Genomic DNA, 23780 nt, shown 5'->3' with positions numbered 1-23780 from the left:
ACCCCTCTACAGGAGGGTGATAAACATTCTACCCTCCCCGTTCTGCTACCATGTGCAGTTACCAACTGATGACCCCTTCTTCAGAGCGAAACTGCTTCCCCATCCTCTGAGGACAGCCCCACGTGTTACGGAACTATGAACCGTAACTCTCACTGAGGCTGATACCTGCTCCGTTTTCCTCCTGACCTTGCTGTGTGTCTGCCCATTCTCTGAAAGGACCTTTGAATACTCAGCCCCAGTGGAGGGGAGCCTGGCTTTTACCAGGCTCAGAGCATCCCTGGAGTTCAGTGTGCTGGAAATGCAGCTGTCTACCTTAGTCCACCCCTCCTGGTGCAGGGGCGCAGCTGTTAAAACACTGGCTAAAAAGGCAAGTTCCAAGCATGGCCGCTGATGTGGTTCAGTGGGTAGAGCGTTTGTCTAATGAAGCCCTGCGTTAGAACCTCAGCACTGTGTAAACTGGGCATAGTGATGCATGCTGTAATCCCAGCACCGGGGAGGTGGAGGACTGAGGACCAGTAGTCCATGGTCATCCTTGGCTACACAATGAGTTTAAGGCTAGCCTGGGCTACATGAGACTCTTTTTTTTTTTTTTTAATGTATTTTGCCAGCATATCTGCATGTCTGGTTCCCACAGAGGCCATAAGAGGATGTTAAACCTCCCGGAACTGGGAGTTACAAATGTGCCACCATGTGGGTGCTGGAAAATGAACCCTGGCCTTCTGCAAGAGTAACAAGTGTTCTTAACCTCTAAGCCAACACCCCAGGCCCAAGACTCTCTAACAAAAAAGGCACACTCCCATTTAAATGAAAATGTCTTTACAAAACCCAGTACCACGTACAATGACTATGTGCCAATTAAAAAATAGTATTAATAAAATAGAAAAAAAGGCAAGCTCCGACTCAGCCAGTCTCAGAACTTCTGGTATATTCAGAATGGATGGAGCATGCAAGGTATGTATTTTTACAGTTTCTACTTGGGGGTCAGAGTGAGGACTCCTAATCCAGGTCCTTGGAGGATGGGCTCAGAATTGGATTGAGGATGCTGTGAGCACCATGGTTATGGCAGGAGAGGGGGACGTGGTAGGAGATAGAGACCCAGGTGGGAGGCAGATGGGTGTTGATGCTCCTGGAGTTCTTATACATCATTCCACCCTCACTGGGGGTCTTACATGTCTGTGGACTAAGGCGTGTACACTACCTATGGTGGTATGTTTGAGGGTTATGGCCAGTTTCTATGTTAGTGTTGGGTTTGTTTTCATGTATTTGGTTGAAGTGTGTGTGTGAACCTGTAATCTACATCTGCATGCTGGTCCGTTGTCTGTGTGTTAGCAGATCTGCGTGTGTGTCTTGAGTCATTCGTCTACCATGGTCTGTGTGTGTGTGAATGTGTGTGTCCTTAAACATCCCTAACCCGTGTGTGTGTGTGTGTGTGTGTGTGTGTGTGTGTGTGTGTGTGTGTGAGAGAGAGAGAGAGAGAGAGAGAGAGAGAGAGAGAGACAGACAGACAGACAGACAGATGTAACCTCTGCTGGTGGCCGAGGGTCAAGGTCGCAGGCTTGTGCTGTGTTCCCCTGTAAGGAGTGCCTGGAGAAGAGCCAGCAGTATGCTCTAAGGGCCTGGCACTGCCACTTCCCCGAGCGGGCGAGTCCCAACAGCAGACAGACAGGTGGGGCTGACCCAACAGGTTCCTAAGGCCAGGGGCAATGGGGCGGAGCATGGTTCAGACTTAGGGTGGCAACATTTTGGGGGCCCTGCCACACACGCGGGGCTGGCAAGCTGGAGGCAGTACCTTCTTTCTACAGCAGCCAACCCAGGTGCAAGCCATGGAGCCTCGGGTGGGTAGGGCACTAGGTGGACGCACACATTCGGTGGCCTAGTGCCGGGAGGGACCCAGGGCATGGCAGGACCCCTGCGGAGCCGGGTGGAGGAGCTGAAGCGGCCCTGGTGGAGGGAGAGCTCGCCCCTGGTGCTCCAGCACAGTGAGGCTGCAAGGCTTGCTGCGGACGCCCTCCTGGAGAGGGGTGAGGCTGCCTACCTTCAGGTCATCTCTGAAGAGCGGGAACTGCCCTTCCTGAGTGCCCTGGACGTGGACTACATGATCAGCCATGTGCGTGGGGTTCCCGAGCTCAGTGAGGCCCAGGGGTCAGAGACCTTAGGACATGACCGCCTCAGCATGCTCTCTGAAGTTACCTCAGGCACCTACTTCCCCATGGCTTCTGACTTAGATCCCCCAGACCTGGACCTGGGCTGGCCTGAAGTGCCACAGGCCACAGGTTTCAGCCCCACCCAGGCGGTGGTTCATTTCCAGAGGGACAAGGGCAAGAGCATCAAGGACTTGCTGCGATTCCTCTTCAGCCAGGCCCACACGGTAAGGGCCTCACCTCTTCCTTCATTTCACAGACACGGATGTGGCTCACAGGGGAAAGAGGACCAGTTAGAGCCACACAAAAGCTTAAGTGGGGAACTGGGACTAGTCTCTGGCCTCTGTTAGATCCCCAGCTGCTACAGGATGGGCGGGCGCTTTCTTTTCCATTGGCACTCATGAACATTATTAATTAAGCATAGAACAGGGCATAGGGCTCTGGGACTTCACCCCTGGGAGTGCAGGTGAAATTATTGGAAGGAGTCCTTCTCTTTCTTGGGAAGGAGTCTATCACCTTCATCAGATTCTCAAAATAAATAAATTAATTAATTACGATTTATTTTTTGTTTATTTGTTTTCGAGATAGGGTTTCTCTGTGGAACAGCCCTGGCTATCCTGAAACTCCTTTTGTAGACCAGGCTGGCCCTGAATTCACAGAGATCCACCTGCTTCTGCCTCCTGAGTGCTGGGATTAAAGGCATGCGCCACCACCACCCAGTTTTAAGATTTGTTTTTATTTAATGTTCATGAGTGTTTTGCCTGTCTGCATGTATGTGCACCATATACATGCCTGGAGTCAGTGAAGGCCAGAGGAAGGTGTTGAATCCCATGCAACTAGAACTATCTACTGTTGTGAGCTACCATGAATGCTGGGAATCGAACCCCAGTCCTCTGGAAGAGCAGCCAGTGCTTGTTCTTAAGCACTGAACTAAGTTTTATGATCTCCCAGACTAAGAACTCAACCATGGTGAACATCTGAGCTACAGCCTTGATTTACAAAGGAAGAAGCTGAGGCCAGAGAGGGGCTAGAAGAAAGTATCCTAGAGAGGTTGTGGAGGTTTCTGACTCTACCTGGCATGGCTCAGCTCATCCCCAGATGCCTATCAACCCCTGCGCTGCAGCAACAGCTGGGCCTGAAGCAGGGCCTTGGGCACTGGCACATGGGTTTTGGCATGGGCTAAGCTTTTAGTTTGGCACTAAGGAGGACTGAAGAGTGAAAGCCGCTGGGCTTGGGGACATTAGGAAGGGGCAATCACACCTGGGAAGCCCCTGGCCTCAGAGCAGTATAGCTTCACTGGTGGAGGCCTGGCTCCCACTCAGATGAGGGAATAGCTATGAAAACCCCTGGCAGAGTTTGGGATGGGTTAGACTCCTGCTGCAGAGACGAAGAGCCAGGGTCCCACCAGCACCTCCAAAGCCCTGCTAGCAAGCTTGCCTATGCCCGAGGCACAGGAGGGCTGAGCTTGATTGGCATCGAGCACAGGGTAATTAGCGAGGTTGTTGCTGTTGTCATGGCTGTCCCCCTTTGATCTGCTTCCCCCCACACTGGCTAGACCTGTGCTACATACTAGAGAATCCCCAGTGCCCTGCCTGCTCACCTCCAATTAGACTTTCTGCCCCTGGGCTAAGAGTCGGGCTGCTGGACTGAGCTGCCACTCGTTCTGAGTGACCTCAGAAGTGTTTTCTCTCCTGGTAGCCTGGTAGCCGGTGTTGTCCGTTTGCTGAGAAGGCAGCAGGAGAGGGGGAGGCATGGTTAGTGAGCTTCTGCTGTGTGTCCAGTACAGCGTCTTCACATTTATCTCTTGTAACTATGAGATACGCTCCATTTAGCAGACAAGGAAGCTGAGGCTCCCTAGGTGAGCCCAGGACTCAACTTCTAGGAAGTGGAGGAATGTGGATTTGAACCCACTTCCTTTTGGCTCCAAGCTGCAGGGGTAGGCTGTGACCCTCCTGCTCCTAGGCCCTTTGTAGGACAGAAGACTCTCACAGTAGACGCACACGATGGGAAGAAGGGGTGCCTGGAGGCTTAAGGAATACCCTGTACGTTGGAGGCACACGCCTCAGCCCTCAAGTGAGTGTGAAGCCTGGGTCCCCTTAGCGCAGGCGGAAGTTAAGGAGGCTGTGAATATACAGTACACTCGAGACTTCTGCAGCTTTACAAGCAACTGAGGTTTGGTAAAAGACACAGAAATCCAAGGACTAGATTGCAGCTTTCTCTGTTGTAGGAGAGCCTCAGACAGTCCTAGGCCAGAGCAGAGCTGGTACCAATGAGGATTATGGGGGAACAGGCCTGGAAACTGGGGTCTGCTTCTGACTCCTGCCTTCTCTGATCCTCCAAAGAGCAGAGCTTTAAACTAACATAGTTGATCTATAGACATCTCTGAGAATCTGTTACCACGTCCACAGGAAAAATCCTCAAAGGCTTTCAAACAACCACTGGTTCAAGACAGTCAGTTTTCCCTGTGCCCAAGCTAAGAACGCCAGGCTAAGGCAGGCATGATGGCACATTCCTGTAACCCCAATAATCAGGGGGCTAAGACAGGAGTGAGCTCAAGGCCAGCTTGGATTACTAGGTTACAGAATTTGACCCTGTCAAAAAAAAAAAAAAAAAAAAAAAAAAAAAAGAATGGAATTCCAGTGTTGCGTCCTGGCTTTCAACCCCATACTTTTCCTGGGACCGAACATTCTGCCTCCTTCAGGTGGTGGCTGTGGTGATGGACATATTCACTGACATGGAGCTTCTGTGTGACCTGATGGAGGCCTCCAGCCGACGTGGCGTCCCTGTCTACCTCCTTCTGGCTCAGGAGCACCTGAAGTACTTCCTGGAGATGTGTTATAAGATGGACCTCAATGGGGGGCACCTGGTGGTGAGTATGGGCTGAGGGCTTCAAACATGGGAAGAGGAGGGAATTGGGAGCACAGGAGGACCAGCTGGTAGTCAGTGAGCACTAGGGGAGTCAGCTGGAGCTGCTGTTAACAGTTCCTTTAACTGTGTGGGACCAGACACCCTTGGGTCACAGACATGGCCTGAGCGCCACTTTATACTTTGTTTTTCAATTTATTTTTATTATTTTAAATTGTGGGTATGTGCGTGTGAGTGCAGGTGCTCATGGAGGCCAGAGGCGTCAGACTGCCCTTGTGCCGGAGTCCTAGGGAGCTGTGAGCCACATCACAGGAAGAATCTGGAATAGAACTCAAGGCTTCTGAAAGAGTGCTCTTAACTACTGAGTCTTCTCTCCAGCCTGAGTTCCACTTCCCTTCCTAAGCTCACCAGCCTCCCTCTGCTCTTGGCCCAGAACATGCGTGTGCGGAGCACGTGTGGAGACACATACTGCAGCAAGGCCGGCCGCCGATTCACCGGGCAGGCCCTGGAGAAGTTCGTCATCATTGACTGTGAGCAGGTGGTGGCAGGCAGTTACAGGTGAGGTGATTAAAGGGAGAGAGGGCTGGGGCTGTGCCATGCAGACCTGCCTGCTTTGAATTTCTTCCATCTATCCCTTCAAACATGTATGAGGCACCTGCTGCTGTGTGCTAGGCACCCTGCAGGGCAAGGGGTAGATGGGAGCCCACTCTACTTAATGCCTTGGCATAGAAAGTAGCTACTGCACATGGGAAACAGAAGGACTTCGGAGACCCTCATCCCTGACCCAGCTCTAGTTATGACTCCTGCTGAGCCCTGGACTCTGTGCTTTGACTCCTGACTCTGGCCCTCTGTCCCTAGCTTCACCTGGCTTTGCAGTCAGGCCCACACCAGCATGGTGCTGCAGCTGAGGGGCCACATTGTGGAAGACTTTGATCGCGAGTTCCGGTGTCTGTATGCTGAGTCACAGCCTGTGGAAGGCTTCTGTGGCAACGAGGATCCATTGTCTTCCCGGCTACCTCGTCCTCCGCCTGTGACCCTGGCCTTTGGACCTGGAATTCCAAGTGCTACAGGCTCCTCCCCCTCCAGTAACAGCCTCAGCAGCATCAAGCACTCACCTCTTCTAGGCCGTTCTTCCTATCTTGCTCTACCAGGAGGTGGTGGCTGCAGTGACATGGGTATGGGGTCTTCATCTCCAGGTCCTGCCCACCATGAAGCTGGTGGCCCGCCATCCTTATACCGTCAGCTTTCAGATCCCAACCATAGCTCAACTCCTGGACCCTACAGGGCCAACCTGAGCAAGCTGGGGGCATCTCCATGGTCCCAGTCTTCTCCTGCCCTCAACCACTGTAGTGCCAGTCCCTTGACCCTGGCAGTGGGGTCACCTCTGCTCCCATGTTCCCGCCCCCTCCTCCACTTTACTAGGGGGGTCCCAGCACTGTCCCGGCTTCCAGAGAATGGGCTCCCAGCAAGTCAAGAGCCCATCCTTCCACGAGGTCGCTGGGTACCTGGCACAGCTCTGGAGACTGTGGAAGAGAAGAAGATATCTTTGAGTCAGAGCCATGATCACCTGGATCGCCTTGTCCCCTTCCCTAAAGCAGGAGAAGCAGGAGGTCCCAATTCTAGAGTTACCCCCAATACAGGTTCCCTTCAGCATGGTGAGCAGGTCCTAGATGATAGGAGATTGTCCCTGAGCCACAGCTACAGCCAGCTGGATCTCCTGTCCCAGGGCCAAGGTGTCCTTGAGTCAGGTTCCCTCAGACAGGGTGATCTGGGTCAGGAGGATGACAGGAAGCTGTCCTTAAACCACAACCATGGCCAGTTGGACCTTCTGCCACAAAACCCCAAGGCCCAGGCCTCTAAAATACCCCCTGATGCCAATTCTTCTGCCAGGCCTGGCAAGCAGAGTCTAGACGAGCGACTGCAGACCCTAGGTCACAGTCAGCTGGACCTCATCACCAAATTTGGCCCATTCCGGAGTGAGGGGCCTGGACCCAATGGTCCCCCAGAACCAAGCCCAGTTCGCATGGCCGGAGTAGGCTCTGCAGATGAGAAGCGGCTGACTCTGGGCCACAGCAAACTGGACCTCATCACCAAGTATCATCAACTACAGGGTGCCAGGCAGAGACCTGAGCCGGGCCTCCCGGGAGCTCCCATAAGTGGCCATCAAAATGGTAATAACAATGACCTGTTTGCACCCGAGAAACGCCTGACCTTGGGCCACAGCAAACTGGACCTCATCACTAAGTACAACAAGTCCAAATTCAAGCAGCTCCGAAGTCGCTTTGAGTCCTAACTCTGCTCCTAGCAGGGACAGACCCTCCCTCCATCCACAGAGTTGACATGTTCAGGTTCAAGATGGCAGCATGAGAGTATAAAGCTGGGGTGCCGCATAAGGAAGGCAGGCATCTAGCAGCCCAGGTCAGACACTCCCTGGGCTCAAGACTCTTCTACACACACGCATAGGCGTACATACAAACAGAACCCAGAGTCACCGAGTGTTTTCTGTATGGCACTGGGGCTGGGCACTTCACAGCTTATTCTCATTCTCCATGTCCTCTACGTGGACCTCTTGTGGGCATATAGCTATACTAAGTATTATCCCCTCGATTTTTTTTTTTTAAAGTTTTGGAAACCAGAACATTTATCCTATGACTGACTGAAATCTTCTAGAATAACTGGTTGCTGCAACAGCTGCCCTCTTGGCTTTCGGTGTTGTGCTCTCCCAGAATCCATATCTGAATCTTCGCTAGACAATTTTTAGGTGCCTCATCCACCTAGTCCCGGTAGCATGCCATCTCTTAGCCTTGGCACTCCGGCTGTCCTTTCTTCTGCACCTGGCAGCGGAGCCGCATTCACCACAGGTGACTTCTGAAGGTGGCAGGCTTCAGAGCTACAGCAGCAGTACAGTGTGTGCATCTTATTGTGATGCTTTCCAAAGGATGACCTTTCTTTCCTTGTCTTCTTTCTGCTGCAGAGGCCAGAGAGTCTGGAAGATATTCTTCCTGATTTATAAGTATGGGAGCTGAAGTCTAGAATTTGGATGGTTAATTTGGAGGCAGAGCTAAGTAAAGGACAGGGTGGGGAACTCTCCCAGTCCAGGGGCCCCTGGCTTTCAACATGTATTTTGTTTGCACAGACCCAACACACAGTATCTGTAGTTCCTGTACACAAAATACAGACACTACAAGGATGCCCCAGGTGCCCATACAGTGTACACAGAACAGTGACTAGGTATACCCATAGATGCACAGTGAGTATACACAGCTCTAGGTGATGAGTTCAGACAGAACGAGCACTTAGTCTCGTCTGCCTAAATGAATGGCCACAAAAAATACATGCATTCAGTACACACTGCAGAACCCCCTTGAGATTCACAAACTACAAATACACGTGACCCCCATCCTAGCTCTGCTTGTAAAGCCCTGCCCTGAACTTGCTACAGAGCTGAGAGACTGCTTAGATGCAATCTTGAGGGCTGCAGCTTATATGCACAAACCACAGAAAACAAGGCAGAGATGTATCAAATGACGGAGAGCCATGGAGACGGTGGCGCGATGGGGAAAGTTTCTCAGAGAGAAGCTGACTTTGAGGCAGGTCTTGAAGGATGGGGTTAGGGACAGAGGCAGACGTGGGACAGAGTTAGAATTCTTGGTAGAGTAAGTTGGATGGAAAGAGGGCTCAGTGAGCAAGTCTGGGGTAAATTGAGGAAGATAAGCAGCACATGTGGACGGACACTTAGGACACAAAAACAGGTCACCTTGCTGAACGTCTCTTGAAGCTCAGGTTGCAGTTGGTCGTGGGTCTTTCTCCTGAACTCACCACCCGCCTGAGACAGGGCATGCTACCAATCAATAAAGGCAGATGTGGTTGGACCCAGTAGCGACCTGATGTGTTCGAAGTTGTGGGATTACACGATGGGGATGGGGGAAAGGCAACATTCAGGCCCTTTTTGGATTAATAGCGTTCCTTGGAGAAGGCTGGAAGGCATACAGAGGGTCTGAGGTAAGGGGTTCTTAGCTTCTTCCTTCTTTGCTGTGGCATTCTGAGACACCCTGAGGATGTCTGTAGATTCTACAATAGATGAGTGAAGTTTAATCTGTCTATGAAAACGGGCCACACCACTATCCCCAGGGCAGATGGTGGCTGCTGGTGTGTGTGTGTGTGTGTGTGTGTGTGTGTGTGTGTGTGTGTGTGCGCGCGCGCGCGCGCGCTAAACTTCGTAAGAACACACCAAGGAAGCAAGTTATAACTCACATCTTTGTCCACCCTAGATCCCCTTCTCCAGTCTCCAACACCCAGCTTCACACATCTCCCCCTCTCTCCAATATCTTCTTCAGTCTGTTTCCTATGGCTCTCGGCATGCCCTCTCCAACCACTTTGTCCTGGTCTTGGTTCTCCCTACTGGACGATCTCCTGGGTGATTTAATCCTCAGGATTTAATCCTCAGCCCCTGACTCTCGCCTCTGCTCCAGCTTCTCATTTCCGTCCGCGTGGCCAGGCTGGGGTCATCCCCTTTCCCAAACCGGCCCCTTCTCCGGCAAATACATCCCTCATCAACCCATCTTCAGCCAGACAACACTGGTTCCTCTCCCTCGAACACTCATCTGCCCAGCCTCAAGTCTGGTTGATTATCCCTTCTAAAAGACCCACTAGCGAGAGAAACTAATAGCCGACGGCGAGCACACCATCCAGAGGCGGCTTGGGCGGAGCCAAACCAAACCACTAGCAACCATAGAGTCCTCCTAAAGGGTGGGGTTAGAGAGACCGCCAGCTTGGCTTGGCTCCCGCGTGCTCCCGGAAGCCCGCCCGGGAGGAGGCGGAAACGGAAAGCTAGTCTGGGAGAAGTAGTTCCAGCTTGTGGAGATTGGAGTCGTTTGGTGAGATGGTGGGACGCTGGGCGGTAAGGGTCAGTTCCGGGCCCCGAGGCGGGAGGATTTGGGGCAGGAGAGTCAGGAGGGATCCCGTGGGCGCGACTCGGGGTCCGGGGGGTCTGAGGAAGCGAGGTGGGTTGAGCCGGCTCCTGAGACGATCTGTCGCCCCAGATCCCGCAGTCGCGCTGCCCCCAGCCTCTTTCATGGCGGTCAGAGCGTCGTTCGAGAACAACTGTGAGATCGGTTGTTTCGCCAAGCTCACGAACACCTACTGCCTGGTGGCCATCGGAGGGTCGGAGAACTTCTACAGGTGAGGCGAGAGCTCCTGGTCCTGGGGCGCGGGGGGGGGGGAGAGGGAAGGGATGCTGGGGGCAAGAGGTCCGGCAGAGTGAGGGGCCCCGGGAACCAGCGACTCCATGTTTCTGCAGTGTGTTCGAGGGGGAGCTCTCCGAAACCATTCCCGTGGTGCATGCATCCATCGCCGGCTGCCGAATCATCGGGCGCATGTGTGTGGGTAAGGCAGGTGGAAGACGCCGAGGGACGAGTGGAGCCTCGAAGCACTATGAGTCAATCATTAACTCCTGGACCTTACCCCAGTGATCCGGGGATTTCCGGGCTTTCAATCTCGGTGGACTCTGGAGTCTGTCAGGGGTGGGTGGGACTCAGTCTAATTGCAGATCAAGAACACTAGACTTCCTGAGAGGGAGTCATAGCAAAATAATATTAAGTGCTTTGATTCTTGATCTCATTTTTCCTTCACAGCAATACTGGAAAGTAGGGATTGCCTTAGTTAGACTATTGAGGAGACACACTCAGAAGTATGTGACTCACCGTGTTCCACTCCTAGGGTGGAGGAGGATTTGAATCCCATCTCTTTCATGCCTCTGGTTATACACAAGTTGCTTCATGGTTTTGAGCATTAATTTCTGCCTCAGCAAAATACCTAAGATTCCCAGGTCATCCTGTTTTCAGCTACATTTAAATCTTACATCTCTAAATACGTCTCTTGAATGGCGCTTTTACACTTTGACCTCCAAGAACCGTTGAATGGCCTCCAACTTTCATTTCTTTTTCTTTCCCTTCCATGTTGGCCTCGGCTGCACTGTCCCTGTAGCTAAGAATGTCCTAGAAATCCTGATATACCTGCATCTGAAGCGTGATCCTAACAAGTTTTGGGATTAGTATGTGTGTTTCATCGTGCCTAAGCAGTCCTCTCTTTAACCTGCCTGGCCATTTTTTTTTTTTTTTTTTTTTTTTGATTCTGCACGTTGGGGCTATCCAGACCTTTATTTACCTTTAAAAAATGCTTAAGCATAGCATGGATGATGACTCTGCGTAGTTTCTTATTTACTTCAGCACTCCGATCTTTAATAATGAGAACCTTTAGCCATGTCCTTTGGATATGAAACAAATTCTGACACGATTTGGGAAATTTTACCTGGTTTTTGGTCTGATTTAATGAAAGTAACTTGAAGTTCAGAACTGTGGTTCCTAAGGCTAGGCAGAAGTTTAACTGTAGATGTCATAATGTAGTGTAGTTTGTTCCTTCACGTTGTTGAATGCTTTGTATAAACATTCTAGTATAAGGAGTATTTAGACAGTTTTTAGTTTGGTGTCTTACGAATAGTACTACTCTGTAAATATGAACATACGCACATATTTCTATTGGATATGTAATACCCATGAGTGGAATGAAATAGTCACAGGGTGTGTGACAGTTTAGTGTCATAGATGATACCAGTAATTATCTGAAGTAGATGGCCATTGTACACTCCTGTCAGCATAGAGTTCTGGTTGTTCCATGTATTATTGCTATCACTTGATGGTCTTTGAACAATTTTAGCTATCCAGGTGGTATGTAATGGTAGCACAATAATGCCAAGAGCCTTCCTTGCTAGTCCTGAACTCCCCCTACCCATAGTAGATAATGATAAGGTGGGTGATGTTTGTTGGGATAGATTCTCGGCCATCTGAGGCCTGTCCAGGGGACCTGTGGTTCATATGTGGATCTGTAGGTTGGGGTTTGAGCTTAGAGCTCTCCTAGAAAAGCTAATTGGGTTAGAATGGGAGATATCCCAGGAAGCAGCTCCTATGCTCATGGTTTATCTTTATCCCACCTTACAATTTTGTTCTCTTCAGGGAACAGGCATGGGCTACTGGTGCCCAACAACACCACGGACCAGGAGCTGCAGCATATCCGAAACAGCCTTCCCGATTCGGTGCAGATACGGAGGGTGGAGGAGCGGCTCTCGGCCCTGGGCAATGTCACCACCTGCAATGACTATGTGGCCTTGGTCCACCCAGACTTGGACAGGGTGAGGTGGCAGCTTGGTCTGGAAGTTACAGGACTAGCCTAGCTAATAATGGTTAGCCATTATTCCTCCGAGGCAGGAATTAAGGGTTTCACTTGTATATTTCCTGTTATCTCAGCACTCAAGTTTCTTACTCTCATGGGAATAGTATAAGGGCCTTTACCAGTATCAGGCTGGGGAGGGCATTAATCCTTCAGCGTTGGGGAGAGTGGCCTATTCAGTCTTGGACCATGGGCCATGAGAGTTGGTTGACAGTTGAGCTAGGGTATGTATTAGTGAAAAGGGTGACATGGAGCCAAGACTCATGTTTCTCAGGGCTTGCCTAGGTTTTAGGAGCTCCAGGCTAGGCCTAGACTCTTAGCCATACCCGTGTCTTACTCAGTGAGGCTTCCATGTGCAAATGTGTAGTAAAAAGGACTCAGGGTTGCTTAGAGAGCCCCTGGATGTTTGGCTTACATGTTCTGGATCCTGGGCACAGTACCTTTGGTCAGCAGGAGACAGAAGAAATCCTGGCTGATGTGCTCAAGGTGGAAGTCTTCAGACAGACAGTTGCTGACCAGGTGTTAGTAGGAAGCTACTGTGTCTTCAGTAATCAAGGAGGTCTGGTGCACCCTAAGACTTCGATCGAGGACCAGGACGAGCTGTCCTCCCTTCTTCAGGTTCCCCTTGTGGTAAGCATCCTGCCTTCTGACCCTGTCTACTGGATGCAGTCCCTTTTGTCGGTCCTTGGGAGTCGGGGTCATTATCTTCCCTGGTTGGGACTGGGGCCTTGAGACACGAAACTTTGGGAGAAGAGTCCTCACTTGAAGCAAGAGAATTTGCTTTGGTGCCATGACTTATATTGAGCTCAAACCTCTGCAGGCAGGCACTGTGAACCGAGGGAGCGAGGTGATTGCTGCTGGGATGGTAGTGAATGATTGGTGTGCTTTCTGTGGTCTGGACACAACCAGCACAGAGCTGTCGGTGGTGGAGAGCGTCTTCAAGCTGAACGAGGCCAAGCCTAGTACCATTGCCACCAGCATGCGGGATTCCCTCATTGACAGGTAACTTTGCCTTGTTTTGTTTTTGTTTTTCGAGGCAGGGTTTCTCTGTGTAACCCTGGCTGTCCTGGAACTCAGAGATTCACCTGCCTCTGCCTCCCAAATGCTGGGATTCAAAGCATGCGCCACCATGCTCAGCTCACTCTTGTCTTTGAGAGGAGAGGAAGAAGCATCCTTGAATGAGAGCCATGTTGTGTTTGGGAGGTTTTCCCCAAATCTCGAGTGAATGTGCATACCAACTTAGAGCATCTGCTCATACTCAGTCTTCCTTGAAGACTGGGCTCTCTAGGCAGACCTTTCCTGTATTCATCTTTTTGATTTCTGACCATGTTTTTGCATTTGAATTTACCTATGTGTCCGTTGTCTCCAAGTGGTGGCCTAAGCCCTGAGATAGAAAAGAGCTGTTGGCTAGGAAAGCTTCCTCTTAATCACTGGGGAGACCCTAGATTGCTAAGGGTGCGCTTAAATAGGTTGCAGGTGGAATTTTGTATCGTAATCATGGTTTAGACCAGTGGTTCTCAACCCCTTTGGAGGTTTAATGACCCTTTCCCAGGATTGCATATCAGATACCCCCCACCCCACCCCGAGCCCCCGCGAGACAGGGTCTCTCTTTGTAGCTTTGGTGCCTTTCCTGGAACTCACTCTGTAGCCCAGGCTGGCCTCAAACTCAGAGATCCACTGCCTCCCGAGTGCTGGGATTAAAGGCGTGCGCTACCACTGCCTGGCGAGTATCAGATATCTTGCATATCAGATATTTTTATTACGATTCATAACAGTAGCAAAATTACAGTCTTGAAATAGTAACGAAATAATTTTATGGTTGGGGGTCACCACAACATGAGGATTATTAAGGGTCACAGCATTAGGGAGGTTGAGAACCACTGGTCTAGACTTGTGGATTAAAAAGCTAACCAAGCTAGGCATGGTTGCTCACCATCATCACTTGGGAGGCTGGGCCGAGACTTGACTCTTATCTGGAAGAGCAGCAGGGACAGGTGCTGGGTACTTTGGCCTCCTTTCTTTCAACCTGCCAGGGACCTTTCTTAGGGCATGCTATGCCCAACTAACAGACACATCTATGAGAATAGAAAGCTTACCACGGAAGGACTTTTCCCCTTTATCCTGTTGCATCTGTTTGCACTGATGCCCACGGATAAGGCTGCATGGGGGTAATCAGGTAGGGTAGTTCTGTATCCTGTCCCTGAGCGGTTCACAGTGTACATGGGAGATATGTTTGCTATCTGTAACTTCTAGCTGTTAAATGAGAAACAAACAGTTCCTTAATTGTCCCCATATGGGCAGCTTGTGAAACTGGTGGGAAGTCTTCTGGGATTTATAGAGGTTTCATGAGTGATATTTAGTCTGCTTCAGGGGATAAGGATGTGTTTAAATATGGAGAAAAGAGTGAGGAAGAACCTCATACAGATAGAGAGATGGGAAAATACTAAGTATGTGAAGGATAAACGTTTCCCTAGAGGCCGAGGGCTTTAGATTCCAGTATCAGCAAGTTTTGATTGCTAACCTGAGATTTTGAGCTTTAGTGGATGCTGGGTTGCTTGTTTATGTAGATTCTTAGTGCAAGTCTCTCAGAGGTTCTGACTGTACATGGAATACAGTCCAACTCTGTGTTTGGTTCTTTAAAAGATGGTGTCATGTGACCCAGGCTGGTGATGTGGTGTGGCTAGAGGTATGTGCCACCACACCTGGCTATGTGCATGTGTTTAAATAAGCTACTTTGAGAAATGATGAGGACATTTTGGTACTCCCTCTGACTAACTGCTGTCAGAGTGTTGAACAATTGAGAGTTTATGCACTCTAGGCAAATGCTGTACTGTTGAGCTACACCCCAGCCTGAGAAGTTGTTCCACAGCGTTTTATGTGCCAGAGTATTAACTGGATGATCAAAACACGCCCTGTCCTTTGGAACATATAGCAAAAAACTATAGCAAAATATTGTCAATTATAGAAAGTGTATTAAAGTTAAGCAGAACTGCTAGCCGCTGGTTAGTGTGTTCCTGGTAGTCCTGCCTATGCTGTTAGACAGTGGAAAGAGAAGGGTATTGGAAAAGGAAGGGAAGCCTCGATGGTCAGTTTCCTTTGGTTTTTGGACATGTTTTGGGGAGCCCATAAGATGCCAGGTTGGCATGGGGAGGTAGTATAGTGGGTAATACTTGCTGGGTAAGCAGTATTCCTAGCACCCACATAAAAACTGGGCCTGTGCCACATGTCTGGAACTCCAGTGCTGGGGGCTCACTGGCCAGACAGTCTAGCAGAAGTGATGAGCTCCAGGTTCAGTGAGAGACCCTGTCTCAAAAAATAAATTGGAAAGACAACTGAGAAAGACACATGACGTCAACCTCTGTACATAGCTGCATACACAATAAGCATTCCGGTTTCATTATCAGGCAATGATTACCACCTCCAATAGGAGTGAGTTCACTTAGCCCTTGTAGAGCAGATCTGTTTTCCAGTCTAGTATTTGTGGCCTTTTGTATCAGTAGTTCTGGAAAAGGAGGCCAGAGTTTTGGCCTCAGCCTGGCCTCTGCGAGACTGGTCTGGGCACATCTTGTTCTCACTGACTTTCCTTGCTTCTATCTCTTATGTTCTGAAGCTCGAGTTTATGATCAGTAACTGAATAATTGGAGAAAGGTGGCCCAATGAGGAAAGAATTGGTTTTACTTTTCATACCTGGAGATTTTAGGCTAGACCTTCATATACAGGATTTGTTCGAATCTGAAAACTTGGTGGGGACAGGTGTAGCTTCTCAACGACTGAACTAGAACAGGTCAAAGGGTGGGGCAGCATGTATCTTGTAACACAGCTACTGATAATACACTTTTCTCTCTGCAGCCTCACATGAATCACCTTCCATGCTGTCGTGTGGGCTCCTGCCTCTGGACTTTGGCTCATTTTTCATGCCTGAGCTAGTCTGTAACAAATACTAGCAGCAGGGCATGGCAGAGCTCACCAGAGCTGAATAGTTGAGTGCCCAACCCTTCTTCACCTGTGCCATCTCTTGACTATTGCTACAGAAAAGCCTGCCTTGTCACGCTGGCTTTTGTGGCTCCTGGATGGAAGTGTGCTGTCTTGTTCCCGCCCCATTAAAGGACTGCCTCTGACCATCCTCGGTGTGCTGTTTGTGGACATTCTGTTTGCAACACCTTTTCCAGCTCTTCCTGGGTCATGGGGAAGTTGGGTGGGATTGACATGCAATGCTTTCCCTCAAGACGGGAGACCTGAGAGTGTGGTGGGACACACCGTTAATCCCAGAGGCAAAGGCAAGTGGATCTGTGAGATCGAGCCTGCATGGTTACATAGCGAGTTCAAAGACAACCAGGTATATCTAGTGAGGCCCCGTCTGAGGTTCTGTTTTAACCCATCGTCTGCCTTGCTTTCCCTGGCCTCAGAAGAATCCCTGCTCTTCTCCCTGCCTGGGCGAGCACCTTGTGAAGCCACAGGCACACAGCTTCAGTGTATTCTATCCCTGTCGGACCTTGAGGAAGCTGGAGTAGCGATGAGGCCAGGCTGTCTCCTGTGGTTGGCTCCAATGGAGCCTTGCTGTGCGTGGGGCGGGGCCTGGGGCCCTGGGCGGGGCTGGCCTGTCGCAGGCCGTCTCTCATGCTCAGTGGGCCCGCCCCTGGCGTGCGAAGGCTTCACTACGGCTCTGCGGCTGCGTCATAAAGCTGCTCCTCCCAGGCCAGGCCGCCCAGGCTGAGCTTCCGGCAAATCCGCTTTCACTTCGCTGCCTAAGGTGAGGGTGCGGTAGGGTGTTGGTGGTGGGTGGGGTGTCGCCTGCTTTGACCTGATGCCTGATGGGCTTCTGTTACAGACCATGGGCGCTCTCCTGAGTGGTGGCCAGGATGGCCCGGAGCCTGCGCAGCCCCAGCCTCCGGCGCCAGAGGGTCCGCAGCAGCCTCTGCCCGAGCCCGGCCCGTGGGGACCACTGGATGATGTGCGCTTTCTAATCGCCTGCACATCCTGGTATTGACCCGGTTACCCCGGCCTCTGCTCTCTTGGGCCTGGCCTGGCTTTTGTCTCTTCACCCCATGATTTCCTGTCTCACTTCCTCACTCTGGGCAGGGATTTAAGAAAGATCCAGGAAAAAAAAGAAAAAAAAAAGATCCTGGAGACTGGAAGTCCCACAGGGCGACCTTAGGGGACTGCTTCCCGACCCCAGACTTGTTCCCTTCCTCACCAGCCCCTAAACCAGATCATCTCCAAGCCCCTTTCCAGCTCCGCCCTGGGGCAGCCTTCCTGAACCAGAAGAACCAGGACCAGATGCAGGCCTCCTGGCTGGATCCTGATGCTGTCCAACTCTGGTTTCCCCTTCGCTAGAGCTGAGCTGCTGCAGGTGTCCCAGGTCATGGCCCCGTGTGCCCTGTCTCCAGAGAAGCCTTGTCACAGTGACCCTCCCATACTCCCGAGGTACCTGGGGGTAGGACATGTGATTGCTGAGATGCATGAGGCAACTGCAGAATACCCCAATGCACCCTTTTCTCCCTGAAGCTTTTTAAGGGCACACTTAGGCCCTGGTCCTTGTTCCCATACCCCAGGGAAAAGACTGTATTTCTGTTTTATTTAGAAATGATTTAAAAAACATTATACAAAGGCTGATCAGTTTAAAATGTGACCGACACTAAAATGCTGTGATGTCATCCAGGCTGAGGGGAAGCTGAGCTCTGGTGGCCCCTGGTGCTTTGCCCCTCTGACTGCTCTGGCCTGGGGTGATGGACAAACAGATGATTGCAGGCAGAAGAATCCAAGATTGGAAGCCTCTAGGCTGAGCCCTCTGGGCCCGGCCCTGCATCCCTCACATTTGCAGCCTGGGCTGCCCCGCCTCCATCTCCTGCTCTTTCTCAACTGGTCTTGGAGTACCAGGAGCCAACAGGGAGCCTGCGGGGCCTAGAGCTTTCAAGAAGTGAGAGCACCAACCTGAGGAGAGGGAGGCCCAGAAGATAGGAATAGAAAAGATGTTATCTCAGACCCTAGAAGGGCCCCACAGATGGGAACACAGACCAGCCAGGGCCACTAGATGGCAGGGGCAGACAAGACCTCCCTGTGCTTCATCTGAGGGCAAGATGAGTGTGACCCTCAGCCTCTTAGGGCCTTCATGTGAGTGGGCAGACGTGAGCTAATAAAGTGCTTCGCAAAGTATAAAACACTGTACAAACCTATGAATCACTAAATCTCTGCAGTTGTTCCCCGCCTGCCCCAGGGAGCCTGCCCTTGGCTGAAATGAGAAGAAACAGGATGATGATGACGGGACACAGTGGACCCATATAGATAGATGCTTCTGGGACAAGAGTTTTTACTCAACAGCTCCCAGGGCAGCAGGAGTCCCTGTCTGTGCTACAGGGTAAGCTGACCCAAGTCCCAGAGGCCACAGGGCAGGGCAAGGCCCATGCAGGCTCAGAGGGCAGGGTTGGCGACCCACTAGCACCCTGAAGGTTGCCTCTTACTGCTTTTGGACTTTGGCAGCGAGCCAGCGAGCATTACTGCACCCATTGGTCATGACAAGCATGGGCTGCCGGACTGGAGCAAGTCGAGCCAAAGCCTAGGAACTCCTGTCAGTGTGAAGAAGGGTCTCAGGTTCAAAAAAGAAAAAGAAAAAGAAAAGCGGGGTGGGGTAGGGAGTGAGGGGAAGCCCCAAGCTTGGGGCTGCTACCAGCTAGGAGTACCCCTTTCCTAAGAGCAGTGCAGGAAGATGGACCCAGTGAGCTGGGCTGCCAGGGTCAAGACTGGAGCACAAACACCATCTCCAGGCTGAGAGGTTGAGTTACCTCAGGGTCACTGGGGATGTGGACGGAGTACTTAAAAGGCTGCCCTGGTCCTTTACTCTGAGGCTATGACAATGGTGGCCCTAGACAGAGCCGTCTCTGCTTCACCTACCTAGTCAGGTTGAGCCCCCATGCCATAAAAGACAGGCTGGAGCAGGGCTGGGGACATGAAAGGAATGGTCACAAACTCGGATCTGCCTCCAGAACCAGGATCAGCTCCTGCTCCAGCTGTGGAGCCTCCTGAACAGGACCCCTGCTAGTATCAGGATCCTAGAGTGGCCTTGGCAGCACCGTGGTCCTTAATGCCCGGGGAAGGGCCATCACACTGGCCTCATCACCAAGACAGTCACCTCTAATTGACCTAAAGCCTCAAGTAGCCTTTGCAAAATGGGACTTTAAACAGTAGTGACAGGACATTTAAATATTCACGACATGACAGCTGGGTCCTTGGGAGACCCAGCCGGGCCACAGCCTTGCCTGCAGCATGTGACCCTAAATCCTGGGTCTCAGGGGAGACCTGACAAGTGGGGCAGGGTTTCCTGAGGAATCTGCTATTGGCTAGCAGGGGAAACCCAGGCTTTTGCCCACTGTGTTGGCAGCAGGGGCACTGCAGCCCTGGAGGAGAGTTGGGGAGGGGTGAGGAGACATCTGACCAGCAGGTGTTGGCAGAGGAGACGGATTGGTGGCGTCTTGGGGAAGGGGGTGGGGTGAGAACTAGCGCTGGCCTGCCTCAGAGGGCCGGGTCCAGCCAGGCTTGCAGCTTCAGTACCTTGCAGACACCATAGGATGCAGTGACCTCAGGGGCACCTCCTGGCATGATCCTTGCCTCCTGACAGGGCCTGGCCTATTCCTTTGAGTAGAGAGTGATCTACCCAGGCCAGCAGGCTGGCAACCGGGTGTCAGCTACCCAACTTGGGGCACAGCCACCACCACTCCCTGCCCCACACTCATCCTAGACCAATGCACCCACCACTTCAGCTACACACGAACCTGGCCTAGGGCCCTGCTGGCCCCGGTGGGCAGTGGCTAGAGCTGCCCCTCAGACCCTGGTGAGGAAGGGCCTGGCTGGCCAGACTGGGTAGACAGAGAGGGCTCTGGGCTGCTCATACCCACTCCTGGACTGGCCGCTTATAGTAGGTGACGGGCTGAGGACCCGCCTTGTTCTTGAACTGGAAGATCGTGTAGAGCAGCACCAGGAGGCAGAGGGACAGGGTGCAGGGGACAACCACAGCCACAGCATTCACGGAGCCCGGCACATCGTCGATGGTCACCATGATGTCCACATCATCCTGGGGCAGCCTCCGCTCCTTACGCCGCTCTACCTCCTTCTGCTTGCAGCCCATCCAGTCACGCAGGATGTTGCGTGGGTAGCCCGGCTCCACGCTCAGTTTCTGGTTGTCAAACTTCCAGTAGTCCCGACCTTTGTAGAAGTAGGTGTAATCTGCAGGAAAGGGAAGGGCTCAGCACCACCACTCCCGGACTCCCCAGCACCTGCTCTGGACTAGTGTGGACCTGGGGTGCTGTGGCAAGAGAGAAACTCCAAGTGGAATGGGGGGGGGGAGTAGCCTGCTGGAACCGAGGTGGTCGGTGAGTGCAGTACTCCCCTGATAATGCAGTAACTAAGAAAGCAGAGGGGGCCCCAGGACATGGAGCATCCCACCTGTTAGTTCAAAGGTGCCGGGAACCCTCTAAGGGATTTTGAGTAGAGCTGACAAACGCTATATTTATACTGCCCAGGCTGGATCATTCTTAGTCTGGAAACAGCTCTGTCACGCTGTGCCCCAGGCTTCCTATAAGGGTCAGATCAAGCCCCCAGTTTAAGGCTTGTACAGTGCCATCGCCATAGCTCCAGGGCCTCAGTCTAACTCTTGCCCCAAGCCAATGGGAGTTGAGGGGCAAGACACCATCGCTCCACAATTACAGACTGGGGGCGGGGGGGGGGGGCTTGACATATATCACTTTGTAACACAGATACAAGTTCTTAGGACACTTCGAGTGGCTTTGATGGCTGGAAGGAAAGAAGGCACGCAGCAGGGCCAGGCAACTCGCCAGTTACTCCCGAGGCAGCTCCCTCAAGGCTCCCAGCAACAGCCTTAGCAACTCAGCCAGCCAAGCAGCTCATAGGCTCTCCTCATTGGCTGGCTCCCCGGGACTTTCATTGGTCAAGGTCTTTGGTGTCACCTGTCTCTGAGGCTCCCCACCCCCCAAAGCATCCTGTTTTGAAGCCACTAAACGGTGGTGTCTGTCCCCTGCCTTCTTTATTTCTCTTTTAGCTCTGTTGTGATGTAATTTGCTGTCACTGGACTGAGAAGAACACAAGCCTTACAGCTTCCGTCCTGAGCCCTCCCACACAAACTGGCTCTCAGTAATGACCGTGCAGCAAATGACTGAGTCCTGTCATCTCACACAAACTGAAACACTAATGAGAGGGTGAGGACAGCTGTAACTTTTACATGGCATAGACCACGTGGTGGGCTTTACGCTAGGTGCTCTCTGTAATTTATCCGTCTTTTATTGATCATTCCCATTTCACGGACAGTAGAGTGAGAAGAGTGATGAATGACTTGCCCAATCTTATGAGTGGTGGAGGAGGGGTCTGTGAACCCAGCCAGCCCTGTTCAAGAGTCAGTGCTTTTAGCCAGACCAACAGGCAGTCATGGGTGCTTGCTCAGCATCTGGTAAAGACTGACCCTCCTCTGAGAAGCTTCTAATCTGGTAGGTAGACAGGCTGGGAGCTTCCTGATGGCACATGGTGAGCGATTGCCAGCCTAGCCTTCAAACCCCATGAAAAAGCACCTTTGAACCACCCCTGTCCATCACTGCAAGTTAATTTACTATATGAACATGGTCCATCTGGGGCAGTTGTGTGTTATCAAGTTACATTACTCAAATCTGGATACCCAGAGAATATGTCTGGGCCCTGAGAACCACTAAAATTAACTCCCCATTCCCACCTCAGCTTGGTCCTTACATCCTTCCTTGCTGATGAAGGCCCCTTGTGGAGCCTGCGGGATGCCCTTCCACACGGTGATGGGCTTGGGGTAGCCAGGGTCTGTGGCTCGCCGCTCCTCGCTGTAGCGCCAGTACCGTTCGCCTTTGAAAAAGTAGGTTTTGCCCACAGGTTCCCAGCGCAGAGCTGTGTCGATTCCTTCACGGGGCAGGCAGCTGCCCAATTCTCCCAAGCTGTGGGGGTACCCAGGCTCCACGGTCACTTCTTTGAACACCCAGTACTTGTCGCCTGCGGGAAAAGTACAGAATCAGCCTTCAGGAGCCACCCAGTGCTGGAAGTGCTGGCCCCCTTGCCCATCTTCACTCATAAAGTCAGAATGTATGTGTTCTTAGCCCCTGGCCCAACCAATTTGGGGAGCGAGAAGCCAATCATAGATTTTGGGCAGTGGGTGCCATACATGCTACGTAGGCTCTCTGTCCCACTGTCTTAGTTTTGTTACTCCTTTTTGAGACAGTCTTGTTTTTTATCCTTGACTAGCCTGGAATCATTATGTCGATCGGTCTGGTCTCAAACTTTCAGGGGTCTGCCTCCTAAGTGCTGGGATTACGGGAGTAATCACCACACTCGGCTACCCTCTTTCATTTTTGGTGATCACTCCTGTTCTGATGGAGCAGTACCTACTCCTGCAACAACCCAGAACCTCGGTGTCTTCATTATGTTCGGAACCGGGAAGGAGCTAGTGTCGGTGGAAGTCTCCATAGGCGAGCAGTCTCCGGATGGAGGAAGCCACAGTTTTTGCACACATTGGTCAACTGTTAACAAACATTCCCACCTGGACCACAACAAGGCTTTACCAATCTAAGCCTGACTCCTATGGGGAAGGTTGCCCGTTTCCCATGGGTCCAAGTTCCTTTGTCCTTGACATGGCTTTCTTTCTTTCTTTCTTTTTTTTTTTTTTTTTTTTTTGGTTTTTCGAGACAGGGTTTCTCTGTGTCGCTTTGCGCCTTTCCTGGGACTCACTTGGTAGCCCAGGCTGGCCTCGAACTCACAGAGATCCACCTGGCTCTGCCTCCCGAGTGCTGGGATTAAAGGCGTGCGCCACCACCGCCCGGCAACATGGCTTTCTTATGTCAAACAATACACACCCACTCAGGACTTCAGCCACTCTACCTATCCGCTCAGGGCTCTCCCGGAGCCTCACACTGCTATACAGACACCTGCCTCTGAGGACATAGCCCCTTACACATTTGACCTAAGCCCCACCCCCTCACATCCTGTGTTCTTCCATGGTCCCTAGCTCCTCAATTGGGTTTTCAGAGCTCCTTAGTCTACCAGAAAGGCTCCTTTTTCTTCATCTTTCTACCTCCCAGCATCCCTAAGAAGTGCTGGCATCATTTCTGAGTCTCCTTCTTCCTCTCTCAGTACTCAGCCACTCATAAGGCCCTGAAACTTCTCACAGCCGTTCTGTTCTCTAGCTGTGCTGCTCCTCTCTGGCCTGGGCCTCATGGGCAATGTTGTCCTCTGAAACACCCTCCCTGCCTCCCCGCATGCCACCTCTCCCATGGTTCTGTTACTCAGGAACCTGCAGTGAGTTTCCGGCCTTGGCCTGACAGGCCCAGACTGAATTCTGGCCTGGCCACTACAGCTCTTCAGGAATTGCTCTCATATGGCCCTTCAGTGGCTGTAGGGCGAGCTTCTGAGCCCTTGGACTGGCTTCCACGCTCCACTACATTCAGCCATGATGTTCAGTTCCCCGTATGCTAGCCTTGCATTTCACTGTAAGCTGTATCTTACCCAGCTTCGGTGGGGCCAAGTCAGGGTTAC

At 51.7% G+C, this 23780-nt stretch overlaps 4 protein-coding genes and 1 pseudogene across 6 annotated transcripts in view; 3 read left to right on the top strand and 2 right to left on the bottom strand.

Annotated features, from left to right (window-relative positions):
- Nucleotides 1-1897: 1897 nt before the first annotated feature.
- Fam83c (family with sequence similarity 83 member C) lies at nucleotides 1898-7617 on the top strand. The gene is made up of 4 exons (XM_059259707.1): nucleotides 1898-2368; nucleotides 4843-5010; nucleotides 5440-5564; nucleotides 5865-7617. The coding sequence occupies exons 1-4, from the start codon at nucleotides 1898-1900 to the stop codon at nucleotides 7297-7299; spliced, it is 2199 nt and encodes a 732-aa protein (XP_059115690.1). The 3' UTR covers nucleotides 7300-7617.
- LOC131907907 (uncharacterized) lies at nucleotides 5663-8282 on the bottom strand (annotated as a pseudogene).
- A 1264-nt stretch (nucleotides 8283-9546) lies between these two features.
- Eif6 (eukaryotic translation initiation factor 6) lies at nucleotides 9547-16351 on the top strand. 3 transcript variants are annotated; one of them, XM_059261731.1, is made up of 7 exons: nucleotides 9547-9883; nucleotides 10049-10187; nucleotides 10306-10391; nucleotides 12017-12192; nucleotides 12684-12860; nucleotides 13051-13232; nucleotides 16080-16351. In XM_059261731.1, exons 2-7 carry the CDS (start codon nucleotides 10081-10083, stop codon nucleotides 16087-16089), a joined length of 738 nt encoding a protein of 245 aa, XP_059117714.1. In that variant the 5' UTR covers nucleotides 9547-9883; nucleotides 10049-10080; the 3' UTR covers nucleotides 16090-16351. The 3 variants fall into 3 exon arrangements, with proteins under 3 accessions (XP_059117714.1, XP_059117715.1, XP_059117716.1); XM_059261732.1 differs by having other exon boundaries at nucleotides 9838-9912; XM_059261733.1 differs by having other exon boundaries at nucleotides 9870-9906.
- Nucleotides 16352-16868: 517 nt separating this feature from the next.
- Mmp24os (MMP24 opposite strand) lies at nucleotides 16869-18399 on the top strand. The gene is made up of 2 exons (XM_059259706.1): nucleotides 16869-16980; nucleotides 17059-18399. Exon 2 carries the CDS (start codon nucleotides 17062-17064, stop codon nucleotides 17215-17217), a length of 156 nt encoding a protein of 51 aa, XP_059115689.1. The 5' UTR covers nucleotides 16869-16980; nucleotides 17059-17061; the 3' UTR covers nucleotides 17218-18399.
- Nucleotides 18400-20079: 1680 nt separating this feature from the next.
- Nucleotides 20080-23780, bottom strand: part of Mmp24 (matrix metallopeptidase 24) — a 45433-nt gene continuing 41732 nt past the window's right edge. The window contains exons 8-9 of the mRNA XM_059259705.1: nucleotides 21978-22244; nucleotides 20080-20447 (exon numbers count right to left, since the gene is read on the bottom strand). Of these exons, the coding sequence (XP_059115688.1) occupies nucleotides 20110-20447; nucleotides 21978-22244 (605 nt within the window). The 3' untranslated portion in view covers nucleotides 20080-20109. The remainder of the gene's footprint in view (nucleotides 20448-21977; nucleotides 22245-23780) is intronic.

The sequence above is a fragment of the Peromyscus eremicus genome, chromosome 4, assembly GCF_949786415.1.
Source record: "Peromyscus eremicus chromosome 4, PerEre_H2_v1, whole genome shotgun sequence".
In the NCBI taxonomy this organism is placed as follows: domain Eukaryota; kingdom Metazoa; phylum Chordata; class Mammalia; order Rodentia; family Cricetidae; genus Peromyscus; species Peromyscus eremicus.
Note: the sequence above shows the minus strand (reverse complement) of the source record. Positions and strands in the feature narration are given on the sequence as shown.